We start from the raw sequence: 27,327 nt of genomic DNA on the forward strand, positions 1-27,327 counted from the left end.
ATTCCCAAAGTCAGCCTAGAGAACACTGATGTTCTGCAGAGCTTCTGAGGGCTTCTAGAACCCACTTCATCAGAGATCTAAACCCAAGACCTATGGGATTTTCCATAAGCCTTCCAGTCAGGTATGATCTACATCCAACACTGCATCTACATGAAATACTGGGTTTGGATTGGAAGGCATCTGAGAAGCATACCTCTCTTCCTGGCTATGATTCCCACCTCTTCTGCGTTAATTAATTATAATAATAGTTATTTTCTTTAGCACTTAACACATACACATTTTATTATCTACCTTTAAAGTGCTCCGATAAGCTATTGTTATCCTACTGGTAGAAGGGCTAGAGGCTCAAAGAAGTTCATAAGTACTCCACAATGACTCACACACTCAATAATGGCATCAGGATTCAAATCTCAGCCTGACTCCAACCCACAGCTCAGTACCACCATGTTCTACCACTTCTCATTTGCTAGCAAGTTGCTAAAATTTCTGACAGCAAATACCTGAATCTTAACGTTCTAAGACCACATACACAGGGAAATGAGACCACATAGCATTTTTCCTGAAAAGCTTCTTCTCTGACTTCCACAGGGATTCTCAGAAAGAACTGAAGCCTTTCCTGTCCATATTTTCTAGGCTTCACTTAAAAAGCTTTGACTCTGAGAATCTTGGACATAGCACTCACCAGATCACGAGCTATTCCAGAAGAGGGATCATGATTTATTTTGTGTGTTCTGATGAGCATCTCATGGGCCACAGCCTGGCATTTCATGGGCATGCAAGAAATGCCTACTGTATGAGTAACTAGATCTGCAACACTCCTACTGTACCTGGGCATTAGCAGAAGCCAATGTCTCTGGCTTAAGTCCAAACCCAAAGCCTAACTAAGAACTTACTCTATTTCATTTCTAAGTTTTGCTTTTTAATTCTGTTCCTCCGCATTTTTTTTTCATTTTTCTAGTTTTGCTTATTTTATAACAATTGTCATGATAAGAGGAGTAAATAACGCATTTAAAAATCTTCTCGGGGCCAAAGGATGCCAGAGTATTTACAAACACATGAGGTGGGGGGCAGCAAGATATGAGGATCTGGGGTTCCCAGGCTGGGATTCCAGCCAGGACCCTGCCCCAGGCCCCAAGCCAGGCTTGGACACTGATGCCCACCACCAGGATTGTCCCACCAGCCACAGTGTTGGCTCAGAGAGCATCAGGCAGCCCTAGAGCTCTGCTTGGTGGGCCTGCTGGGAGACCCTCTAGCTGACCTAAGGCTCTGCCTCTTGCCCAGGGGGCTCCCCACACCCCACAGACCAGTGCAGAAGGGCTTCTGGGAAGTACCAAAGGACACAGGCAGTGTGGAGGACACAGGGGCTGAGATAGAAGTAGGCATGACCCAGCCTGACCAGGGTGGGACAGACACAAATACACACACACATGTGCATGCATACACACAAAGCACACACACACTGTAACTTCATAGAAGAATCACAAGAGGGGAGATACTTCTGTGTGTGAGGGTTTTTTGGCTTCTTAGTATTTGCATCTATGGCATTATTTTTTGCTATTATTTTTTTTTGTTTCTTCAACAGTGACATAAACTGAGCTAAACACCTGTGACCAACACCTTTCCTAAGGGGCAAAGGGTCCCGACCCACCCAGTAGCAACACAGCACAGCCTTGACCTGGTTCCAGTCCTGCTTTGGGAGGTCACTCATGGTCACTGCCTCCCAGTGCCTATGAAAACAAGGGGGCCAGGCTACATAACTACAGTCCCTTCCCAACTCTAATATTCTAAGCTACGACAAGGGAAAAAACTCCCAGACAGGATCTTGACAGAGAGAGAGAAAGACGGAGAGGGAGAGGGGGGGAGGAGAGGGGAGGGGGAAGTAGGGAAGGAGAGAGAGAGGGAGGGAGGGAGAAGGAGGGAGGGGGAGAGAGAGAGGGAGGGAGGGAGAAGGAGGGAGGGGGAGAGAGAGAGGGAGGGAGGGAGAAGGAGGGAGGGGGAGAGAGAGAGGGAGGGAGGGAGAAGGAGGGAGGGGGAGAGAGAGAGGGAGGGAGGGAGAAGGAGGGAGGGGGAGAGAGAGAGGGAGGGAGGGAGAAGGAGGGAGGGGGAGAGAGAGAGGGAGGGAGGGAGGGAGAGAGAGAGAGGGAGGGAGGGAGGGAGAGAGAGAGAGGGAGGGAGGGAGAAGGAGGGAGGGGGAGAGAGAGAGCGAGCATGATGGATGTCCTCTGTGGAATCTCACTTCCTTGTTATTGCAGAGAGATCAGGATGGCAACAGGCCCGAGGCAAAATGAGAAGTCGTGGCTGGGAGAGGTGGGCCCAGCTGGGTTGCAGGTGGGCCAGGGGCAGTATGGGGGCCTTCTCTGAGACATGGCCCATGGCAGGAGGAGGGATTTGCTACTTACCTGGCATGTGGAGGGCTCCATACCCACTGAGGAGGTAGGGTCTCAAGAGGAGCAGGCACACGAGGAGAGCGGGGCCAGGCCCTAGGGCTACCGCACACTGTCTGTAAACTGGAACTGGGCAGGGCAGGGGGACCTTTAGCCCTTTTGTGCAGTAGGTGGAGAGGTGGGGGCTCCAGGCTGAAAGGTGATTAGTGCCCCCCTAGCCAACCTGGCCCATCAAGGAGCCCCTCAAATGCCCCAGAACCCAGGAGGGGGCTTGGCACAGGCAGCCCAGGATGGTGGATAGTCACTGCCAAGCAGAGGGGGTAGCCTTGCCCATGTCGACGTTATTGTGGGTGTCCCAGACCCCCACAGAGAAGGCAGGAGGTCATGAGGGGTCACTGGGTGAGGCTGGGTTCCTCTCATCTCCAGTTTTGCTGCCTGGGGGCCAGAACCAACCTACAGGTGTCTCCCCACCGGTTTCCATCAGGGGGATATGATGTGCAGGCCCAGCAGCCCTCAGACAGCTGCCTACAGAGACCCAGTCAGCAGGGTGGGGCTTAGCAGGCAGAGGTACTGAGACATCTGGATACACTGTTACTGGAGCACACAGCTACACCCACATACGCACACTCTACACATGCACACACACCTATTCACACGCTTCCACAGCCCCCATTTTCACACCCACAGAGGCAGCTCCTACCTCCTGCATATTCCAGTACCAGCAACTTGGGAGACTGGGGACGGGACAGCCTGAGTCTTTGAGGCTGACAGGTTTGACTCCAACAGAAACTCAGGAGATATGCCTGGCGCAAATCAACTCACCACCTGCCTGAAGCCCAGGCCACTGCACCTGGGCTGGGGCAGTGAGGACTGAAAGGAAGTGGAAGAGTCCCCTAGGCTTGGGGAAGGTGTGGCCGGCAGCAGAGCTGGACCCTGTCCTAAGGATGCAGGGGCAGCTGAGACCCCAGCCCTGGAAGCCTTTCTGTCCCTAGGAGTTGTCAGGAAAATCCCTTGCGGGGGTTGGGGGGGTCTGGGGGTGGAAAGGCTACTAGATTTCTGCCTCTTAGTGGCTGTGCGGCCCGAGGTAGGTTGTCCTACCTCCCAGGTTGAGTGTCCTATCAGCAGAATGGGGCTGTGGGGGAGTCACTAGATTCTTGGGGCCTGTGCCTGCACACACACACACTTATGTGACATCCAGACATGTGCTACATTTTCCAGGGTCTTGGCGTCTCCCCTCCAACTCCCAGGAAAGGGGTAGGACACAGCTGCCCTCAGCTCACTGCCCTTATCCCAGCCAGTGCCCTGAGGCCGTAAGCCCCTTCTTTGTCCAACACTTCAATCCCTTTCTGTTGCCAGGGTGGAAAGGGGGCAGAGTGGGGTGGCCAGGAGGGCAGGATGTGGGGTGGGACTACGGGACGATGTGTGAAGGGCCAGGAGGAACCAGTGGGGGTTGCAGGACTCAGGGAAGTTTGGGGGTCTGGCCTGCAAGTTCCCTTGCTCATGGTGTCAAGGGAAGGGGAGCTCTGAACCTCAGATCTGTGGGCTTGGCTCCTCTGAGGCCATGTGACTATTTTGGTGGCTATCTCACCAGCCCACTGAGGACCGGAGCATCCTACCCAGTCTACTGCTACTCCCTCCTGCCGCCTGGCGGCTGGGCAATTTTCTGCTACCACATCCGCTGCTGGCACCAGATCCCCATCCCCTTCCTGGCTTCCTTCTCATCCTAACAGTACACAAGCTATCATCTCAACTCTACATGGACAAAGCACTGGCAGTACCTGGAAAAGGTACACATCTCCAAAGGAGTTGCTGAGGCAGAACACATTTTCCTTCTTGGGATGTTCTGGGACAGACTGCACTATGCTGTCTTCTGCCAACAGAGCACACCGAGGGGCACTACTCTGATCCATGGAATTCTTCCCATAGGTCTCATAAAACAGCAGGGTGCATCCTGTGAAAGAGAGAAGCAAAGTAACATCCCTGTCACACAACCTGAGGATCTAGGAAAGGAATGAGAAGGTAAGTGATACATTCAAAAATTAATTAATTAATTAATTAACTCAATGAGACAATTATTTAATACAAACACAGTAAGCAAGGAAAAGCTGATATCCGAAGTATGCCTAGTTGCATCAACCTTAACTCGAATGAAAAGGAGATGTTTTTGTAAATGTGGTATCTATAATAATGTCAAGCATTTATTGTTGCTTAACTCTGCAAGTACCCTACATGCACTGACTCATTGAATCCTCAGAGGGCCCTATGAGGTGGGCGTGGTTATTTACCCCATTCTACAGATGAGGAACCTGAGAGACAGAATCACCTGTACTCATTACATAGCAGGACCACAGTGGAGCAGGGATATGAACTCAAGCCCTCTGGCCCCTGAGCCCTCGTTCTTAAGCACAACACTGCATTGTTTACAAGATCTAAAGTGAGAGGCCAAAGAAAATCCCATGTTTATTAACTATGTTTACCATTTGTAGTAAGAAGAAACTAGATGTACCTGAGAAACTCTGCCATGTCTGAAAAAGTACCCAATAGATTCTCCAAACACCATGTAAAAAAAAAACTTAATGTTAGTATATTCTTTTATCTCACAGTGACAGGAAATATTACTAACTTACTAACAGACTAGGAAAGAAAAATGAAACTAAATATGCCTGAATTTTAAAATATTACTCTAAAAATGCTTCTACATATGCTTTCAAGTACTTATTTTTCCTCTTATTAGCTAATAAAGTACTGTAGCTAAAAGTTGGGTCTATTTCAGCAATTAGATAGGAATGCCTCATTAGACATAATTTTTAAGCAAATTGTTGCTTCTAAAATGCTCGTAAGTATGTTCTCTTATATAGTTTTACTATCCCTTAAGACTTTCAACCAATAGTGCTGGCCAGTTATTAGCTCAGTTGGTTAGACCATGGTGCTGATAATACCAGGGTCAAGGTTTAAATCCTGTAACAGCCAGCTGCTAAAATAAAACAAACCTTCATCCAATAAACTTTTTTGAGCATTTCTCATGTGCCAAGCTCTGGCATACAAATAATAATATGGTCACCACCATGTGTTTTGCAAATACCTTTCACATTGACAGTAAAGAAACACCTACCTACTTTCACCTGCATTGTAAATGAATGGGATCCACTCACTGGCATTTTATCCTACTGTGTTGTGTGTCCTCATTCGCAAAAGTTTTAAACTATTTCACTCTCACCAGTTTCATTTCTTCCTTTAAAACTAAGTCTTAATACAAATAAACAAATTTATATAATGGAACCCAGAGCCACATAGAAGCTAGGAGAGAAAGATGCCTGCCCCAAGCTTGGCCTTCAGAAACAGCATTTTCTCCCTCCGTGGTACTTTATGATCTTAAGAAGCACTGAGCAATCTCTCCTCCCCACAAACAAAACTCATCCAAATAAGAGGCCAAGAGGGCTCAAATATTAATAAGGGAAAGAAGCAAGAGGTTTATGGCCAGAGCTGCTTCTTAGAAGTCTAGGTCAGTCTCTTTGTCCAGCCAGAGATGCATTTAGAAACAATAACCATAACCTTTCAATCAAGAAAGGCCCATCTAATGCTACTGCTACCTATACAACATGCCATTACCCTGATCCTCAGGCCCCAGGTTAAGGGGACAGAGCAACACCAGTTGCACCCACATCCAAACTCTTTTAAATGGGTTAACATTTACTTCCCAGTTTCCCTAATGATGTACTCCCAATGGCTATGGTTAGAATCATTACATCTAGAGGAAATGAACGCAAACCTTGGGCAGATGCCCAGATATTGCCAAACCTAACACCCCATCGACAACAGACTACAGCTTTAATTTGGAAGCGTGAAATCAAAACAGGACATTTCATTTTGCAGCCAGGCCAGGATGTAGAACAATATGCAGAATGCTGTGGCCATCAAACTTAAAGAACAGGAAATCAGTCTTAACTCTATTCAGTCAAGTTTAATTTGAACTCTGTGTCTCTTAGGGGGTGCTGGTGGTCTGGAGAGTTGACAGTGGATGTTCTTCTTACCATGGTAGAAAAAGAAAAAATAGATTGGAACAGCAATTAAAGCACAAAAATAGAAGAGGTAATAGAAATATCTGTGGAGGGAGAAGAATCAGTCTTAATTAGTCTCAAATCACCTTTCTTGACACCTTCTCGACCCACACTTATCCCTCCATTCCCTGCTGCTGGCCTATCTTAGGGCAGAATCCACAGCATCTAAAAATGATTTTATGAACTCCTTTCCTGACACTGCACATCAATCAGCTTGTTGTGCATTTTGAGGGATAGATATCTGTAATGACTTTGCCAACTCTTCAGCCCAAAAAGTCCCCTGTGAACTGCTTGGAAGTCTACTCATAGACAGATGGAAAACAGAATTACCCTTGTTAAAAATTTATTACATCCTCCAAGCCATTAAAAATATTTGAGCCCCTAGCATACTTATATGTAGGCAGGTAACCAGATGGTTTGCTAATAACTGCTCTCTCCAGAAAACTGTTTCTAATTTATAGATACTTTGAGGGTAATTTTAGAACTCTGCCTAAATGAGTATGTGTGTATGTATATATAAATTTATGTGTTTCTAAGATTAAACCAAATAGTTAAGTCTAAACACTACAACTTCAGTTCTAAGCCAAGAAACTGAAACTCAACATACTGAATTCCCACAGGAAAAAGGTGTAGAAAGCCACATGAAGAAGATTGTGTTGGGAAAACATTTCTTTATCGCATGCCCTGCCTTGGCTGCAAAGGAAACAAAGGGATGTGTGTTTGGTAACATTTACACTTAGAAAGCACCCTTTATCCATGGACCTTGAAGTATCTTACAAGCAAGCACCAAGAGAGCAGGGTGCAGGCAGGACTGCAGATCTCACAATGGTCAAAGACAACTCAGGCCCATCCCTGCCCCTGAAGTCAGCAGCCGGAGTTCCTGGTCTAGCTTCTGGGACAGAATACAGGAACCCGGTGATCAGTTCTTCCTACACTCCCATATTCATCGCAGCTCTATTTACAATAGCCAAAATGTGGAACCAACCTAAATGTCCATCAATGGATGATTGGATAGGGAAATTGTGGTATATATACACAATGGAATGCTACTCACCCACGAAAAAAAATGAAGCAACATGGATGAGCTTGGAAAAAATTATGTTAAGTGAAATAAGCCAGACACAGAAAGAAAAATATCACATGTCCTCATTCCTAGATGGGAGGGAGGAAGGGAGGAAAGGAAGGAGAGGAAAGAAGGGAAGGAAAGAGAGAGGCAGGGAGGGAGGAAGAAAGAACAGACCACAATAATACATTGATCTTTCAGAAGGAGAGAACAAATCTATGATTACTAGAGGTGGGAGGGGGGAGGGAGAAGAGCGGGGAGAGATTAGGTAAGGCACATAAAGAATAATTACAATTTGTAATAATGAACACGCTAATAATATTGATTTGATCAACACACACTATACACAGGTAATGGTAGGCAATGTTGTACCCCCCAAAATATGTATAATCAATCACACTTCAATTAAAAAATAAAAATAAATGAAATAAAATAAAATTCAGAGTTGGGAAAGAGGACTGTAGTGATGTGTAAGATGTTGGGTCTTTGGGTTTTATAAAACCCCTGGTTTTCTAGGGAAAAGTGTTACGTAGAGACAAAATGCCTTCATAAGTGTATCTTTACCAGAGGAGCTCATAGGTAATCAAGAAATGATTCCCACCCTCCAGGGTTGGGAGAGCAGGGCTCAAATTTCTAAATAGGAGGCAAAAGGAAAGCTAGAAAAGAGCAATTTTCATTCCTACTGCCTGCAGATGTGACTCATGGTTCTGCTTTCTCCCATGATAGGGAAGGTGTCACCCGATAATGAGGTTTGACTTGAATACAACATTCAGTTTCTCTGGCAATGAGTTACAGGAGGACTGTGCAGAAATGCCAGAGGCTGTGAGGCTGCTCATCCTGTTTGCATCTGTATAAATCTACACTGTATTGATTTAGAGCTTTTCAGTTCCTCACAAGACATCTAGATTTCTTCAAATCTATACATCCACCATAAGCCAGACAATTATAATTTTTAAAGGGCAAAGCTTGCAAAAAACTTTTATCATCTTAACAAAATATATTCTTCTTTTTTTTTTTTTCCTTTTTGTCTTTTTTCGTGACCGGCAATGGATCGCAACCCTCAGTGCTGCGCCCGCACCTCGCTCAGCCAGTGAGCGGCCGGTCTGTATGTGGGATCCGAACCCTCGGAGGGAGCGTCGCCATGCTCCCAAGCGGCGCACTGTAGCAGTGCGCCACCGGACCGGCCCTTAACAAAATATATTCTTACTTATTTCCTTTACATTAAAAAAAAAAAGCTGCACTTGCTGATGTTGTTAACAACTAGACTTTCTTAGTTCATAAAGGTGCACTGTAGCAGTGCGCCACCGGACCGGCCCTTAACAAAATATATTCTTACTTATTTCCTTTACATTAAAAAAAAAAAAGCTGCACTTGCTGATGTTGTTAACAACTAGACTTTCTTAGTTCATAAAGGTGAGAAGATACAAATCAAATAATCCAGATGATATTCATAGTTGCACAAGACAGGAAGGATATCTCTGAAGTTCTGAATATGTGCAGAATGTGAAATTCAGGATCTACATTCCAAATAACTAAACTATCTTTGGTTACTTATCTGGGTTGTTTTTTTTCCCAGATGCGGGAAAAATATCAAAGAATGGTACAGAAATACCTACAAAATAATAAGGAATAATTTAAATTCGATCACTATTTATTAGACTGAATAATACATGTGAATAGTTAGTAAACAATATTAAACAGTTTGGCCAAGTACTTGCAGTAAAACATGTCACAAGACTCCATGAAATCCCTTCATATTAACTCAAAACAACACTGGACTCATTTCCTAGGAAGGAGTATAGCTAGAGGAAACGATTACCAGTGGCCCTCAGCAAGCTGATAATGCACTTACCTTTAAGTGTTACCCAGTACTGTTTCCACTTCCTCCGAGCCACCAGCTCCAGCTTCCTTTCCTTCTGCAAAGTGACAAGAGGTTTGAAGAAGAGCCATCCAGCTTTCCGGACCACACCCTGTTCCTTCTCAAAGAGCAGATCCAGTTGCTCCAGGGAGCTGAGTGATTCGCTGCTGGACTCAGCAGTTTCTGTAGACGTTTCTATGTTTTCAGTGTTGGTCCTGCTCATTTCCAACTCTCTCATGAAATTCTCGTAAATGTTCTGTTGGAGGGGATCACTGCCAATCGCGTGAGTAGACTCACTTCTCTGAGACAAGATCTGAGCCGAGCCCCCAGACCACATTAAAACAGATGCCTGGGAGGGCACCTGAACATCTGCATTCAGTCCATCAGAGCGGCTGTCAAAGTAGTCACTGCCCTCCTTGGACCTCGGCTCCTGAGAGCAACACAAATGATCGTCCATCAGAGGTCACAGATATCTAAAGTATCCCCTTTCTCAACACAGTGTAAGTGTAATAGTGGTGCTTGCTAATAATGATGATGCTGCAAAGCAAGATTCTTATAACAAAAAACACATCTTTAATCATCAAGTCTCCAAATCGAAAGAATTTTAGAAATATTATTGCCCAACCCAATTTATATCCGATGGAGTCAATGCTTTTAAAGAGGTAAATAAGATACTACTGGCTAAATCTAAGCTATGCTTAGCATCAAAAAATTAACTAGGATATTTTAAACACATTAGTGAAGATTTCTAGAATGATATTTCTTGTTTCTTTGCTGTGAACCAATGTCTTCCAGGAAAGAATTTATGTTCTTGTAACCTATTTTCCTCCTGGGTCATTTGAAAGCTAAATTAGAAAGTCACTAGTTTAGGGGGTAGGGCATAGGGTGGGGGGCAGAGGGACTCAGTGTTGTTATGTTAAACCCCACAAACTTCCTTCCTCCCCCAATGGTAAACACAGTCCCCAGCTTCTGGCCAACTGCCCAGGTCTAGATTTCCATACTTCTAGACTTCAAGATCTCTAGCATTTTATTTTCCCAGTTCATATAATAAAAACCATGTACTAGAATTCCTTATGCACAAAGGGTACTGGCTAGTAATTGTAGTTTTTTAAAAAATATATAATTAATATTTTTACTTAATTTGGAAATTTCTTCCATGAAAAGAATATACTCATTCATTCATTCACATCCTTTTGAGTATCTATTATTATCCTAGGCACTGGGGATACCAAAGACATGATTCTTAACTTTTTTATTCCAACACAAAATCAAACACAGGCAGCTCTAAATAAAATTCATATTAATGGAATAACTGATGCCCCCTAACAGAACTAGATGCATTGTAAAAAGAGCTGGCCATGCACAGGGCAGAAAATATAAAGATGTTTCTTCTAAAGTCTGGATTAGAAGTCTAGTCATTCAAGAAAAATAACTTTCACACAGGCTATTCACTAGTAAATAGCAATAACTAAATTTTTCAGCAGAAAATGAGCTTAACTTCCAATTTGAAAGGCACTGACATCCCAAATTTATGCCGTGGGTTAAGGTACCTGTGGAGACATGCTAAGCACACTCAAGTCTACTCAGCTGTCAGTGGACCGCCAATTATATTTCCTTATACATTAAAATTAAAAAAATGAGGGAAAACTAAAAGCCTTATTTTGAATATTCCACTGTGTAGAGAGGTTTTTTTTTTTTTTTTTTTTTTTTTTTGAAATTTCATCCAGAAATCAAGTAGCAATTACTTGCTGTCTTTTGTAGGAAAATCATCATGCAACTGAAGAGTGTTTCCAAATACCCAGAGCTATAAACAACTGAGCCCAAACATAGCTATTACTAATGAAAATGTTATTTTCCACTTGTGTTTACACTGCATCCCATAGTCATATTTATTTCTACACTGACACTTATGCAGAATAGAGCAAATGAACCAGCTGCTGTGCATCATTTAGACAGGAAACTTTCAAAATACATTTAAATTTTTTTTTAATTGTTACTTGGTTGTTTTTCAAAAACTCCTAGGAGGTGAAGGAATGCTTCTCATTTACCTAGTATTAACATTACTTCAGCTACAGATAGGACTCTCTGACTCACAGTCCCAAAACACTAGGATTACTTCTGGTATCCTGTAAGAGTAATAATGGGGTGTTTCAAAACAAGCACAACTCTGCCAGAGAAGGGCACTTAAGTGCCAAAGTTAAATGTGACCTAAATATTCTTGACTTTGTTTTCCAGAAGAGAGACTTCAAGTTGTAGTGCTAACTCTTAAATATTCAACTGCAGCAAAGCAGGAATTTTCCTCCTTGAGAAATGAGAAAAGAGTACATTTTAGCATTTATAGCTGATTCTTATACATAAGCATGAACTTTCCCAGTCTCTAATAAATTTATAAAGCTTTCTATCTAGACTCCTAATAGCCAGGGACTAATTTTCAAGCTAATAAGAAAAGGCCTTTTTAAAAGATAAAATGTCTATAAATATGTTCAGCTAGATTTCCTAATCATTTGAGCTATGGGTATGAAACTAAGGTGCCTGTTATTTATGTACACAAAGTATATGATTTCTATTTCCACACAAATGATTTCCATTTCTGCCTAATCAAAGAATCATAAACAATGGCTAATATAACTTGATAACCAGGGCACTACAGCAAAGAATAGAGAGGGACTCAAGACACGTTACTCTACAGAAAGACAAATACCACATGATCTCACTTATATGGAATCTAAAATAGTCCAACTCATAGACACAGAGAGTAGAATCATGGTTGCCAGAGGCAGGAGGCAGGGGAGTGAGGGTGAATAGGGAGATGTTGGTCAAAGGGTACAAAGTTTCAATTATACAAGATGAATAAGTTCCTGAGATCTAATGTACAGCATAGTAACTATAGTTAATAATACTGTATTGCATACTTGAGATTTGCTAAGAGGATACATCTTAAGTGTTCTAGCCTCCCACACATAAGGTAACTGTGAGAGGTGATGGATATGTTAACTAGCCTGATTGCGGTGATCATTTCACAATGTACATGTATATCAAAGTATCAACTTGAACACTTCACATATATACAATTTGTCTGTCAGTTATACCTCAATAAAGCTGGGGGAAGAAACAGGGAGATGTTACTCAGCTTCTCAGGAGCTAAAGAAAAACTCATCACCATTCCTCACGTTCTAAGAAAAAGTACTAAATTCATGCCTTGTCATTCTTCACACGTCATTTGCCTTTATTACAGAATAGGAACCACTAACTAGGTCTCTGTAGAAATTTCGAGACAATGCAGCTCTCAAACAGCAGTAAGGGCTTAAAATGAAGAGGTCCAGAAATTTAGGGTCTCTGTGTCCTAAATCAGCTCTGCGATAAACTGCAGTAATCGTCACTGCTGCCCACCAAATATTTCTGGTCCTCCCCTGGAGTACATTCTAGGATCATTTCTTATCTCCTCCCTCCCTTGAAGTTAGGCATGGCCATGTTCTCTGCTTAGCCCAATAATGCGGCAGAAGTAAAATGTGTCACTTCTGAGTGGAAGCTTTAAAAGCCAATACAGTTTTCTCTTTCTCTCTGCCACAGGGCCTTGTGATGTTCCAGATGGTAACCACCCGGCAGACCAGGCATCCTAGAGAACAGTGTAGCCCAGAGTCACCAGCTGACTGGTAATGAGCATGCAGCATGAGTGAGAAATAAACTCTGGTGGTGCTAAACTTCAGAGATGTGAAAGGTTTTTGTTATGTTGGCAGAACCTAGCAACCCTGACTCACACAGATGAAAATTTAACCAGGGCAGGAACAAGGCCTCAATGTGGCCACAGTGAGTAGGAACAGTTTATCTGCATCACATATTCCTCTCCAGCACGTATTCTCTTTGTTTATCTTGTAATTAGTGTGATACTATTTTTCAGTTGTGAATATTTTTTCATAGATTAATCTGCTTTCAGGCTCTAACTCAACAGGGTGGTTTTAAAACCTTAGAAAGAAAGAGCTCCTCTTTTTACATCACTTTTTTTAATATTCAAAACAAGTATGTCTATGCATCATGTTAAAACTCTGAAACATCGCCCTGCTGGCATAAAGGAGTTTGTGCATGTGACAGAGTATGCATTGGTTGGTGCTTTATTGTGGTATGTTATCACAAACTTTGCTCCCATGCACTGATTACATTTTTTTAAGGATCTAAACCTGATATTCACCTTAGTTGTGAAAAGAAAACAAAGGTAAGGCCAACAGAAGTGGCATACTTGCTAAAAAAGTTTATTTTGTTCATATTTATAGATTATCAGTTGTGGGAGTATAAGCAAAACTAAAAAAGCTGCCTTCACAGGCCACATTTCAAAAACCCAAAGTAATTTATTATCCTACTATTCATTAACCCCAAAGTAATTAATAGTACATATTAACAATACCTTGGCCATGTAGCTAAGTGGGAAAAACACATGTTTGAGGTTTTGCAGATATGGCTTTGGTTCTGCTTCTCCACTAACTACCATGTGTCTTCAACAAGGACAAGCTCCTTGAACCTTAGAGGCAGGAAAGGGGGAGGGGGAGTTAGCAAGAAATTGGTAAAGGGCAACAAAAAATGATTACATCATGTAATGTTGAATATACTAATTATCCTGATTTGAGCATCACATATTATACACAGGTACTGACATTCAATATTGTACCTCACAGATATGTACAATTGTGTTTCAATAAGTAAAAAATAAATAAAATGAAGGGGGAGTCCTCTCCAGCTTTAAAATTCTGATTCTTTGATTCTAACCAATTTGTTCTTAATTCTTCAGGCACACAGATAATTCAGAGATAAATTTTTGGATGAAACAGAGTATAGGAAGGGTCTGTTCCCATGCATTGGATGGGCAGTGGGGCCTGCATATGACAGAAAGTAGTCAACACAGTGCCAACTGGTCTGCTTTTGAAGTGAACTGAAACTAAAACTGAATGAGATTCAGTAGAGCTGTGTATAAGCCAGGCCACCAATATAGGTAAAAAACACATTTAACGCAAATAAGAGATGTGGAATAACTGGCTCGATACCAGTATCACTTAGGGGATAGGGTAGATGACAGCTGAACATAGGTCGACACTATAACACTTGAATCAAAAAGACATGAAAGCTGTCTGCATGTGACTGCAGCCCCGGCATAAGTAGGAGCTAGTTCTCCCGTTACGCTCAACTGTTGTCAGTCATTGGGTAAATGGAGCTGACAGGAAAAGGTCAAAGAAATCTCTATTTAGTGGCTGAGTCTGAAGAAGGGACCACGAAAGAGTAAGCAAATTACTACATTCAGGGATATGAAGGGGTCCTGGAAACAGGAAGGTGATCATCTGTCCTTTATCTCTGTGTAAAGGAGGAGAAAAGGGCACCAAAGTACCACACACAAGAGATGTGGTGGCAGGCCTTTTACATAAGAAGGAAACAACTAACATTAAGCTTCATAAATCTGAAACAATCTACTCAGGGAAGTTATATTATTTTCCACCCCTAAAGTTCTATAAAATTTTATAATTTTATTTTTATCTAGGATGGTTAAAATGCAGTTCTGCTAGAAACTAATTGCCTACTCAAATTCAACTCTATAACTTATACTGAGAGGAAAAAAAAGCTTTCTCCCTTCTATAAATACTCAACAGTAAAAACAAACTAAACAACAATAACAAACTGAAAACCTAGTAATTGCCACTAGTTACCTAAAAAAGCAAACTATTACTTTCCTTCTTGGTGGCTAAGCCACTTTGTATCCCCATTAAAACTTTAAAAGTACAAAACTTTTTTTGTACGTCATTAAAAGTATTATTACTATTACCATCATGATTCTTATTTTAGCATCATTATATTTTTGCTATTACATATACTTAGGTACAAGACATTTTCAAAACTCTGTTAGCTATCCCCATGAGGAGATGGTGAGATTACACATATAGACACATTGTCAACTTTGTTTTTGATGTTCCAACTTAAGCATAGAAAATTTAGTTTCTTCAAAGTAATATCAGTTCAGGAAGCCTATTCATCCAAAAGTAACAACAATCTATCTCTTATCCTTTCTGCTTGGACTGTAAGAATGAGGCCTAGCAAAATTCTCAGACATCCAATTCGTTCAGGCATTCTCCCAACTCTGTACTTGGGAATAACAGTTTGGCCAGGTTCCCCATACTGGCCAGCCACCAAAATAAATAAATAAATAAATAAATAAATAAATTAAATAAATAAATATAAATAAATAAATAAATAAATAAATAAATTATTTGTCTGTATCTGCATAGAATACACATCTCAGAAAAGATAGCAAGAAATGGGGCTGGCCGGTTATCTCAGTTGCCAAGAGCACAGTGTGATAACACCAAGGTCAAGGATTAGGATCCCCATACCTGCCAGCTGCCCAAAATAAGATAGCAAGAAGTGGATAATGATGATTGCTTAAATAAATAAATAAATAAATAAATAAATAAATAAATAAATAAATAAATAAATAAATAAATAAATAAATAAATAAATAAATAAATAAATAAATAAATAAATAAATAAATAAATAAATAAATAAATAAATAAATAAATAAATAAATAAATAAATAAAAAAAAAGACTAGGCCTATGGAGCTCTTACAAGAGTACAGAGGCAAACACAGAACTAGGGTGTGGTGAACTGAATGTCTGTGTCCCCCCAAAATCCACATGGGTGCTGGAGCCTTAACCCCCAATGTGATAGTATTTGAAGGTGGGGCCTTTAGGAAGTAATTAGGTTTAATTAGGTCAGGAGGGTAGAGCCCCCCTGATGGGATTACTGCCATTATAAGAAGAGAAATAGAAACCAGAGCTTCCTCTCTGCCATGTGAGGACACAGTGAGGAGATGGCCATCTGCAGCCAGGAAGAGAGGCCTCCCCAGAATCTGCCCATACTGGCACCCTGATCTCTGACTTCCCAGCCTCCAGAACCAAGATGAATAAATATGTTGTTTAAGCCACCCAGTCTGTGGGATTTTGTGTGCAGCCCGAACTACGATACAGGGTGATTAAAGTTGTGGGCCAAGAGTAAAAATGCACATCTGAGGCAAAAGAAAAAAACAAAAAAATAGCCAGGTCTTACCTAAACTCCTTACTTTCACTAGCTCAGTTTAGCCTCCCAGCAATAGTCTACAGTAGCTTCTACATACGGCTAGAGAACCTAAGGGAATCTTTCCTTCTACTCTAAGGTACACTCACCTGGAGTTTCCTTTTCTTCCTCGAGAGGCTGCCAGTCCAGTCACTGATACGTCGCATTCTGGCTTTGAGGGTGTCCTTCTTTGCAGTCTCCTCAGTTAAGGCTTTGGACTTCCGGCAGGGCAGGGTGAAGGAGCTGTACTGGACAAGGTCCCTGGGCTCCACTCTGGAGGGTACGTCAGTGTCGGAGGCAAAGGAGACGCGGTTGCTCAGGCAGGTGTGCGTGCCAATGGACTCATCAGAAAGGCAGATACCTGAGGGGGAGAGGCTCCCCAGGCTGGCATCTTGGTACAGTTCCCGGAGAGAGGAGAGGGAAGAGCTTTGGTTGAAAGGCTTTTTGGAGTCACAGGGTGGGAAGGTGGCATGGAGGCTGGGGTCAGGCACGCTAGGGGCCAGGAATGTCTCCACCTCGCTCAGCTCCCCAGCATTGCCCCACGGGGAGTCGTACCAAGATGACTCGGAACTCAGGGAACTGCCTTCGCTGGACCGCAGGCACGAGTTGGTGGGCGAAGGGCGAGGGCTGGGCGGGGAATCAGCACTGGAGTCCCTCCTGGCTTCCGGTGCGGGGCAGGTCTCCGGCTCTAAGGCAGGCGAGTACCTCAGTAGCTGCACTGATCCGCTGCAGTCCTCGGCAGGCACATTGCTATGGCTGCCCCCATTGTGGAACTCCACCCGCAGACACCCATCCAACTTCCCCAGAGTCTTGATGAGCACTCTAGGGCTCTTGCGGTCTTCGCCTTGTGGGGTGGAGGCAACACTCTCATTTCCCCCATAACAGTTGAGAAGGTGTCCATTGCAGTCTCTCGAGGTGATATGGTTATCTGCTGGCCCATGGCCAACATGGTGGAAGCCATTCTCGGGTGAGAAAGCAGCTCTGTTGCCCTGGAAATCACTTCCTGGGGCATGTGTCCTGTGCTTGGAGTAGGCAGCACCTTTGGAGACTTTGCATGGGGGCCCACTGACTCTGGATGCATAAGGCTGATTACTCTTAAAGTGAGAAAGGCAGCTTCGGGCCAGGGACCTGGACTTATAACCTGCTCCGCTGCTTCCGTGACCCCACCCATGCAAGGACTTCTCATCTTTTGCATGAATGCTGCGTATTTTCAGGGAGCAAGGCTTTTGCTTAGCACCAGTAATAGTATTGCTATGATTTTTAGATCCTTGAAGGGTGTACTGACTCTCAGAGTTCCCCATTTTAACCTAAATTAAGAACAACTGCATCAGTAACAGCCATGACCTAAATTACATTCCATTATGACAGAACTTTCTAAAAACAAATGTCTTACATATTATATAGGAAACAAGCAACTTCTTCTTGTGCCTGGCACAACTCAAAGAAGTAGGGACAAGAGTTACTTACTGAATTGGTTGTCCTTATTGTGCAAGGCTGCTCATTAGCCAGATAGACAATTATCATCACACACCAATTACTGGTAGAGCTAACATCTCACCATAATATAAGACATTATCACTCAAAAAACCACCACATTTGTAATAACAGGACTCCAGGTACCAAGCTCATATATCGCACAGAGTAGGAATACCACAAAAGAAAAGGACTAAAAGTCCTGAAAAAGAGCTCTCATTTAGGACAGAGAAACATTTTAATAAAATGAATCTCTGGAGCTTTTCTAAAGCCCTCAGGTGTCCTCACTTTAGAACATGATGAGAGAAAAAAGTTTGAAACTGACATTAGAATGTGAGCATCAGAAAAAATTATTTAACTCTTTTGATTCCCTTTAAAAAACTTCCATCTCGGGCCGGCCTGGTGGCGCACTGGAGAGTGCGCCGCTTGGGAGCATGGAGGCACTCCCGCCGAGGGTTCGGATCCCATGTGGAGACCAGTTCTCGCTCACTGGTTGAGCGCAGTGCGGGCGCAACACCGAGGGTTGCAATCCCGTTGCTGTCCCCGGTGTGGGTGCGACACCGAGGGTTGCGATCCCGTTACCGGTCAGTAAAAAAGACAAAAAAGGAAAAAAAAACTTCCATCTGCTCAAGGAGTCTGTTAAGCCAAACTCAAAGTGAAATTTGATCCAAACCTTCTGCCCTCAGTTTTTTATTCTAACCAGTATATCTTACTATAGGCAGGTTGAAGGTAATACTTCCAATCATGTTTCCAAATATATTTAGTAGGTTTTTTATTTTAATTCTTTTATATCTAAGAATGTACAGTCACAAAGCAGAAGTCAAAGGGATTTTTTTCTTTAGTGGCAGTTATGAAACATTTTAAAACTAGTCACTGGACCAAATAATTAAACTTTTACTTACTACTTTCATCACAGTCATGCAACTTGATATGAACCACATGCACAGCAGCTGGATTTTACCTGCAATCTAGTTTTTGCTCAGAGGGGGATTAATGGTCAGCGGGCTTTACATGGTCTTGGGAGCAAGATGGCACATGTAACAAGCACAGGAAGCAAGTCCATGAAGTGATCCTGAAAAACAGAAATATGAGAAAACTCTGTCAAGCATTTCACGCCAAGCTCCCAAAAAGTAAAAACAAAAGTTTAATGTAAATTATCTGGAGAAACAATTGGTGTCCAGAATCACTGTCAAATAACAAATGAAATGTCTGTGAAGAGCTTGGTTCATCAGGGTTGTTTGAAAGACGTAAAGGAGGCCAGGACTGCGCATCCAATCTCATAAAAGACCCTCAACTCAGCACACAGTCTGCAGTCACATGCATGCCTTTGTTTTAGGGGACAGTGGGTGAGAGTGAGTCAGGTGCAGCTCATCTGTCACTACCACCAGGATAACAACTCGTAGACTCACCACACTGATGGCCTCAGGAGCATCCTCCTGACAGGACAACAGCAGTGCATTGTTCTCTATTTGACCAAGAAGTAAAAACAAAGCCCAAAACACAGACTCACAGTGTATAGTCCTTGCCTAAAATAAGTTACAAAGGTTGACTCCATAAATGAGACTAAAAGTGTTTCTCAAGCACATGTTTGGGCCTCACTGCACAAGGAGGGAGACAGGAGGCCCACCTCTGAGGGGCAGGGTGGGACTTCTGAGAGGGGAAAAGGATGGCTGGGATGGGGGACCGGCCATTTGGCAGCACTCACCGCCAGGACACAAAGCCTTTATCTCCATAGACAGAGAAAGCAGAGTGGTGAGGGTTCAATAGTGACTTTTTAGTTCCTTTTTTGGATCTTATTTTATTTGTAATTGTGGTAAAATACGTGGTTTGATTGTGTTAAGCACATTCACTTTGTTGTGCAACCACCCCTACCATCATCTCCAGAACTCTTTTCATCTTGCAGAACTGAAACTCTGTCCCCATTACACAGTAACTCCCTATTCCTCACTCCCCCAATCCCCTGGCAACCACCATTTTGCTTTCTGTCTTTATGAATTTGCCAACTCTAGATGACTCATATTAAATGAAAGTACTTGTCTTTTTGTAACTTTACTTCACTTAGAATCATGTCCTCAAGGTTCATCCATGCGGTGGCGTGTCAGAATTTCCTTTCCTGTAAAGGCTGAATAACATTCTATTATATGTATGAACCACATTTTATTTACCCATTCATCCGTCAATGGACACTTGGTTTGCTTCCACCTTTTGGCTATTGTGAATAATGTTGCTATGAATACGGGTGTACAAATACCTCTTCAAGATCCTGCTTTCAGTTCTTTCAGGTATATACCCAGAAATGGAATTGCTGCATCCTCAGGTTATTCTATTTTTGACTCTTTGAGGAGCTGCCAAACTGCTTTCCATCGCAGCTGTCCCACTCTGTATTCCCATGAGCAGTGCACCAGGGTTCCAATTCCTCCACATCATTGCCTAGAAGCCATCCTAATGGGTGTAGGTGGTATCTCACTGTGGTTTTCATTTCCATTTCCCTAATGACTAGCGACACTGAACATCTTTTTATGTGCTTATTGGCTATGACATATCTTCTTTGGAAGGTTCAATAGTGACCTCTACAACTGGTGAGAGGGAAAGCAATGGCACTGGACTAAGTTCCTCTAATAAGGCCAAAGACATGTCTCCTGCCTTAATCTGTCCACACAAATATATTTTAAATTGAAAATAAAATGTCAAATAGATTTTCCACTTGGGCATCAGCAGGAAATCTAATAGCTCAATTGAGTCTATTAATACTGAGGCTAGCAAGTAATTAATGAGACCTGAATGGTGTCTGCTATACAAGTGGCCACTCACCTTGTAGAGAGTGGCCTTCCCACACATCTGCAAAAGGGAACAGCTACTGGCTGACTTGCCACTGAAAACTGGCTCCATCTCTGACCTGGGAGCTGGACCACAAGATCCTACGTTTTCAAAGTTCAAATCCTGAGCTGTTGGTCTTTTCTCAGCTACGCTTTTTTTTTTTAAACTACAAGTGGCCAGAGAAGTTCCTGGCTGCTGCTGCTGTTTGGACCTTCACAATGAGCTGATCAGGGTGAAGTTTTGTGTTCACTCTTCTCAAGACCAAGGTCCCACTGATGACCCCAAAGGTGAAAGACTCCTGAGCAGCTGCTCTCTTTGTCAGCTCTTCCAAGCTGCCAGTATGCACACCAGCAAGACAAAACTACTATTGAGAGGCCGACCATGTCAGCTGCTCAGGGACACACAAAGGCTGTGATTCAAAGCCACAGAATCGCTCCGAGGTAGAATTTTATGCCCCAGCAGCAGGTTATAGCCTAAACTTATCTTACTACTTTTGAAATTAAACAGTTTAGTTTTTAATTTCGTGTGATATTTCAAAAAACACAGCACAAGACCCATCCTTGACTAGACACTGTGCGTGTGAGGCCTGAGACACTGGGGCTCACAGTAAGCATTCAATAAACACCTGCTGAATTGAATGAATGCAACTTCCCATGTTAGACAGTTGACTGGACACAGACCAAGGGCAGGAATCCCTACTGGGTGTGGCTGAAAGTTAGATATAGAAACTCATGAGGATGTTTCTAAAATTAAGATGGCACAGCCCAGAGAAGAGAAAACACAGTGAATAACAATGTGTGTTTTTACATATGCATAATGACAAGCTGTTCAATGTCTTGTCTACTCTGGCAAAAAAAAAAAAAAAACCTTAAGCTTCTGCAGGAAGAATTTATCCAATATTTACGAGAAATTTATTGACAGGAAGTGTAATCCCTGAGGGAAGCTATGTAATTATTGTATCTGAGGAGTTTGACAAATGGAACAGATATTTATGCATCATGCTTCTGCTGAGATTTTTGTCTGGAAGAAAGAAAATGGATAGGTCAAATTTTCAGCAACCTCTGTAAAGACCCCCTGACTCCTTTACTAAAGGAATTTTATGGTACTCAAGTTAAAAACTTGTTTATAGAAAGGGAGCTGAAAATAAAAAACAACAGATTTTCTGTGAACTCTTCAAAAAAAGAAATCATTAAAGAGGGCTTCATGTCTGTAAATAACAAAAATACATATTAGGTATACTATCTTGTAGTAACAGATATTAAGGTATACTGACCTACAATGACACATGAGGTATGCGAATGGAGCATACTAATCTGCAATGAGGCCCATAGCTGACTGAGAGGTAATTTAAGTGAAGTCACTCTGGAATAAATAATATGGCACTAAGACTGTATATACTTAGCAAAGATGGTATGCTGTATATATACTTTTTTATCATTATTTTTTATTTACTGGATAATTATAATAAAATATTGGAATTTTTAAAAATTGACCACAATTCCATGAACTTAAAGATTCTTATCTTTCATTTTCTTCCAATCCCCATTCACATAAACGTGCTATGTAGCTTTTTAAGCAAAAGTCACAAAAAAGAACAGAAGTTTTTTCTTTTTTTAAATGGCAATCAATTACCAAACCAGAAATGGCCAGCAATGTGGAAGAATTTCACAAATATGCCACCACAATTTCGACAGCCACTGTGATCTACTGAACCCCAGAGAAAAAAATCATTGAGGAGAAAATTCAAGATTTACCTTGTCTTCATTTGTCTTGAGCCTGTGCTTGAACTGATGTGTTAGATTCCCAAAGTCTCTACTTCCACATAGTGTAGCATTGACAGCAAAGGAAACTAGAATCCTCCAACTCTGCTTTTCCTCCGGGCTGAGGCCCTGAGCTGTCTGCCCAGAGGCAACAACTAAAGGAGAACAGAGGAAACCCTCGCTGGACAGGCGGTGCCAGGAAGAAGGGCTTGCAAGGAGGGCTAGGGGCTGACCAGTGACAGGGAGCACACGAGGCGCAGGGCACTGCACAAAAGCGCATTTACAGCTGGGCAAGACAGGAAGCTCAGTTCTACCACCAGGAGATACTGAAGGGCTTCACATCATTCCAGACAGATTTTTATACTGAACTAGGACCTTCATCATTGTTCAAGGCAAATACTTCAGATAGTGATAAAAGCCAGATAAGAAAAGGCCTCTCCATCATTAACCATAACAATATTTACTTGGTTCCCTCTTTTTGGGGTGGGTGGGGAGAATGCTTCAATCATTAAGGAGACCTATCTTAGAATTCTAGTCTGGCTTTTGTCAGAGAAACTTGGGTTAACACCTGCTTCTGTCTCTCAACTAGCATGAGAGACTTGAGGCAAATCACTCCTACTTTCTGGATTTTATTTTCCCCATTGGCAACTTGAGGATAAAGATAGCTGCCCCTCTAAGATTCTACCTCATAGATTGAGAATCAAATGTGAAAATACATGTGAAACCACCTAAAAAAATCTTTGAAATGCAACACAAATACATAGTACTATTATTTTTTAGTATAATTAATTTTTTTAATTAATTAAATTAGTATAACTAATTTTGTATATTATGATATCAGAACTTATTATAACTGTCTCACTTCAGATCTTTCATTAGTTATTTAAATATTATATTACATATATATATATATATATATATATATATATATATAAATTTGGAATCTTCTAAGTTCTATTGTTAGCATTTGTCTGATTTTGATCAAGTCCACAAATTATCACAACATACAAAACTACCTAATTTGTAAGAGGTCTCTCAAATACCAAAAAAAAAAAATGACACAAGCCATGCACTTGCATTATTAGACAGTCATGTTAGAAAACAATCTGGGTGCTCACTGAACAAACTGGTATTACCTTAAAACAGTCATTCTCAACTAGGAGGATTCTGACCCCCCCACCCCCCGCCCAGGGGACGTTTGGCATGCCTGGAGATATTTTTGGTTGTCATAACAAGGGTTGTGCTAGTGGCATCTAGTGGCCAGGGATGCTGTTGAACATCCTACAATACATGAGACAGCCACACTGCAAATAATTATCTGGCCCAATATGTTAATAGTGCCAAGGCTGATAAACCCTGCCTTAAAGTTTAATTATTGCCTGTATCACTAGAAAGGCTAAAATACAAGGAAGAATATGCCTAAAAATCTAAAACAAAAGCATTCAACTCTGCCAAGGATCCAAACCTACTAATAAACTTATAAGTACTGTCAGAACTGGCTTCTCTCATCTTGAGTCACAGAACTACACTCAGAATGTATAAGTTAAATAGCAAGACTTGACAGAGTTCATTTCTAATCATAAGAAGACTTGAACTCAATTTGTAAAAAGAGGCAGGCAAAAGGAACATCTGATCTCCATAGGAATAATGCTTAGGAAGAGTAATCCTTGCAAACACAGTGGGTGGAAAGCAAGCGGCTGCTAAGAGACTCAAAAGCTAAGCATCCATTGCTGGCCCCACTGGTTCTCTTTCAATTCTGCAGGACTCCTTCTAAAGGCATATTAACAGATGAATGGATAAACCAATGTGCAGCAAGGAATGCCCTCGGAGCAGGATCTCAGTCGACAAGCATGGCTGGTATTCAACAAGAGCGAAAGTAATAAATTCCACAGAGACAATACCCCAGCTTTTTGCATAGTTCATCACTTTAGTAAGTCTATTTTTCACAAGGAGGGTCTCAGCACTCACACCTGTTTTATAAAAAATCCTAACATCTGCAACATTTTGCTTACAGAAGGCTGATCAAATTATTGGTCATGACCCATTATTGGGTCATGAAATTCATTTAATCAATTAATAACAGTATTTTTAAATAGATAGGATAGGATAGAATAGAACAGAACAGAACAATCGGGAAATTAATAGAGCAGAAGAGAGACTATAATAAATAGAACAGAAAATACAAGAGTGAATCCTAGTGAGGGTAAAAATTGTTTCGTTTTACAAAACTAAACTCATGGGTGCTTGTATGTTTGCCTGCATACCAGGTTATGAAGTAAAATTACATATCCTCAAGTAGTGGTCCAAAAAAAAAATTTTTGAAAAACAATGACCTATGAAACCTCAAATGGCAGTTTCATCAGAATGGTACATGCATTCTAATAAGCCCCAAGGACAACCAAACTCTAGAGAACCTCAAAACATTTGAAACATCATCATCCAAGGCAAACACTTCAGCTACAGACAGGAAGAACCAGATAAGAGAGGGACGATCCATCATTGACGTGCAATTTGGGTACCACGAGTTAGGCCCATGGTCCTCACCTTTTTGCGTTCTACAAATTAAGAGAAATTTTCATTGGACATTCAAATTCTTCCTAGGAAAGTCAGAAATGACCCCATAAGGAAGAAAGCTGAAAAAGTGGGTCTTGAAGGGTGAGTGGGATTCTGTCAGATGAAGAAAGGAAAGAAGAGAATTCCATGGAACAGAAAATGACATGTCCAAAGATCTGGGCACTCTATACCACTTGCTGAATCCATAAATGACTGAACCAATGAATGAATAAAGTGGAGAAAGACCCCAGTTTGTTCAGGGAAAGGTGGATAGGGCAGCAGGACCTGAGTACAAGTGTCAGGGACAAAGTTTGGAGAGACGAGGAGGACAAGGTAAGACGGGAAGGCAGAAGGAGGGAGGAGAAAGGGGGGAAACTCTGACAGTCATTTGCCCAGTACCTCTCACTCCCTCCCCAACCCTACTGTCCCCAGAAATATCACAGGGTAAACCATTACTTAGGGACACTGTGGGACACCCTCCAGAGTCCACAGCAGCCAACAGCTCTTTGACAAGTGTGGGGGTAGCGCTGGCAAAGGAGGAAAATGTTCTAACTGTTGGCAGAAACTGGGAGAACTGTAGTGAAATAAGAGAGTTCCATTCAACAATTCAACATGAATGTCTGGAGACCCTCCTATATAGCTAGCACTGTGCTGGGCACTACAAGGGAAACAAAAGTGAGAGATGATGTGATCCCTTCCTCAATGGGACTCATCAGACTGTGCAGGGAGAGGGAAAGATTATAAACATGAAATATTTGGAGAGTCAATAAGAAAGATGACAACTTTAACAGCACTGATTTTATGAGAAACCGACAATCCCACAAATATTACTGGTATGTTTTTGGAATGTCAAGTAAATTCAGTGGCCCGGCTATATCTGATGCATCACAGAAACTGAAAATATTTAAGGATTTTTTTAAAAAACACCTTTTCAAGCAAAATTACAGAAGGAATATGGTCTAAAATGAAATAATCCTAATTAAAACATTTTCCTTATTTTTCTTTTAGAAATTAACAAAATGCATTTCATAAATTTTCATCCAGGCTCTTTCAAGCATGAATTTTTTTTTGAGGGGGGGGGTTGTTTTTTTTTTTTTTCCTAATATATCAAATGTTCAGTCCCACTCTGCCTTTTCTCCTAAGTCTCATCCAAAATTTGTCCAGTCCCAGTCTCTATAGACCTTGTACTGTTTAGGTGACTACCAGCACCAAAAATTCAAAAGATTCATAATTGTTAGATGACTTTTAAATAACCCTCTTTTATAATTTTTATGAACATGAGATTCAAAAGTGTTAGCATGACTTTTAAATAACCTCTTTTTAGGGCCGGCCCGGTGGCGCACTGCTACAGTGCGCCGCTTGGGAGTGTGGCGGCGCTCCCACCGAGGGTTCGGATCCCACATACAGACCGGTTCCCGCTCATTGGCTGAGCGAGGTGCGAGCGCAGCACCGAGGGTTGCGATCCCGTTGCCGGTCCCGGTCCGGTACGGGCGCGACACTGAGGGTTGCGATCCGTTGCCGGACACGAAAAAAGAAAAATAATAATAATAAATAAATAAATAAATAACCTCTTTTTTTTTTTAACTTTTATGAGTATAAGCCACTCCACAAAAAGCAAGCTTAGGCACGGGTAAGCAACCCCCAAAGCTTCACACCAAAACTCTAACAGAAGATCATGTGTTGGAACCTTGGGCTGCAACCACATGGTTTCTCGTTGACTATAGAGACCTGTATATAAAACAATGCTTCACTAAACAAGAAGCAGACATCGTATTTCTAAACCTCAGTCACATTCTGTGACAAAAATGTACCATAGCAATTGCACCAAGTTATTCTTGGCAAAATATTTCTTCATTATACACTGTTCTGTTTAAGTTAAAAAATGACCAGGCTTGAACCACACATTTTTCCCCTCTTATAAATAGGTGCTTTCCCACCCTCATAAATGTGTAATTATTCTACTTCAACTAGGGTTGTTGTCCTATTTAAGAGTTGATTTCTGTAAGTTTATGTCTTAAAGCTACTATATAAGTTGCCCTTGCACCTACAGGTAAAATTAAACCAATCATAGCTGAACATTTCCTTAATTCATATGATTATTCACAACAAACCTTTTTTAGCTAGCAATTTCATAGAAACTTTCAGGAAAAAAAACTGAGTAGTATTATTGGTATAGTCCAAATTTCCTAATTTACAGGAATTTGAAATTTTTTATACCCAAACTAAATGAACAACACACGGAAGGGGGGAAGGGTTTAATATGTTCTGAATG

General features: G+C 41.8%; 1 protein-coding gene across 1 annotated transcript in view; it reads right to left on the minus strand.

The window, feature by feature from the left end:
- Positions 1-18,928, minus strand: part of TIAM2 (T-cell lymphoma invasion and metastasis 2) — a 119,976-nt gene extending 101,048 nt beyond the window's left edge. The window contains exons 1-4 of the mRNA XM_008575226.1: positions 18,887-18,928; positions 16,563-17,759; positions 9,358-9,793; positions 4,163-4,335 (exon numbers count right to left, since the gene is read on the minus strand). Coding sequence (XP_008573448.1) covers positions 4,163-4,335; positions 9,358-9,793; positions 16,563-17,753 — 1,800 coding nt within the window. The 5' untranslated portion in view covers positions 17,754-17,759; positions 18,887-18,928. The remainder of the gene's footprint in view (positions 1-4,162; positions 4,336-9,357; positions 9,794-16,562; positions 17,760-18,886) is intronic.
- Positions 18,929-27,327: the final 8,399 nt, after the last annotated feature.

This window comes from Galeopterus variegatus, unplaced genomic scaffold, assembly GCF_000696425.1.
Source record: "Galeopterus variegatus unplaced genomic scaffold, G_variegatus-3.0.2 Scaffold1158, whole genome shotgun sequence".
Lineage (NCBI taxonomy): Eukaryota > Metazoa > Chordata > Mammalia > Dermoptera > Cynocephalidae > Galeopterus > Galeopterus variegatus.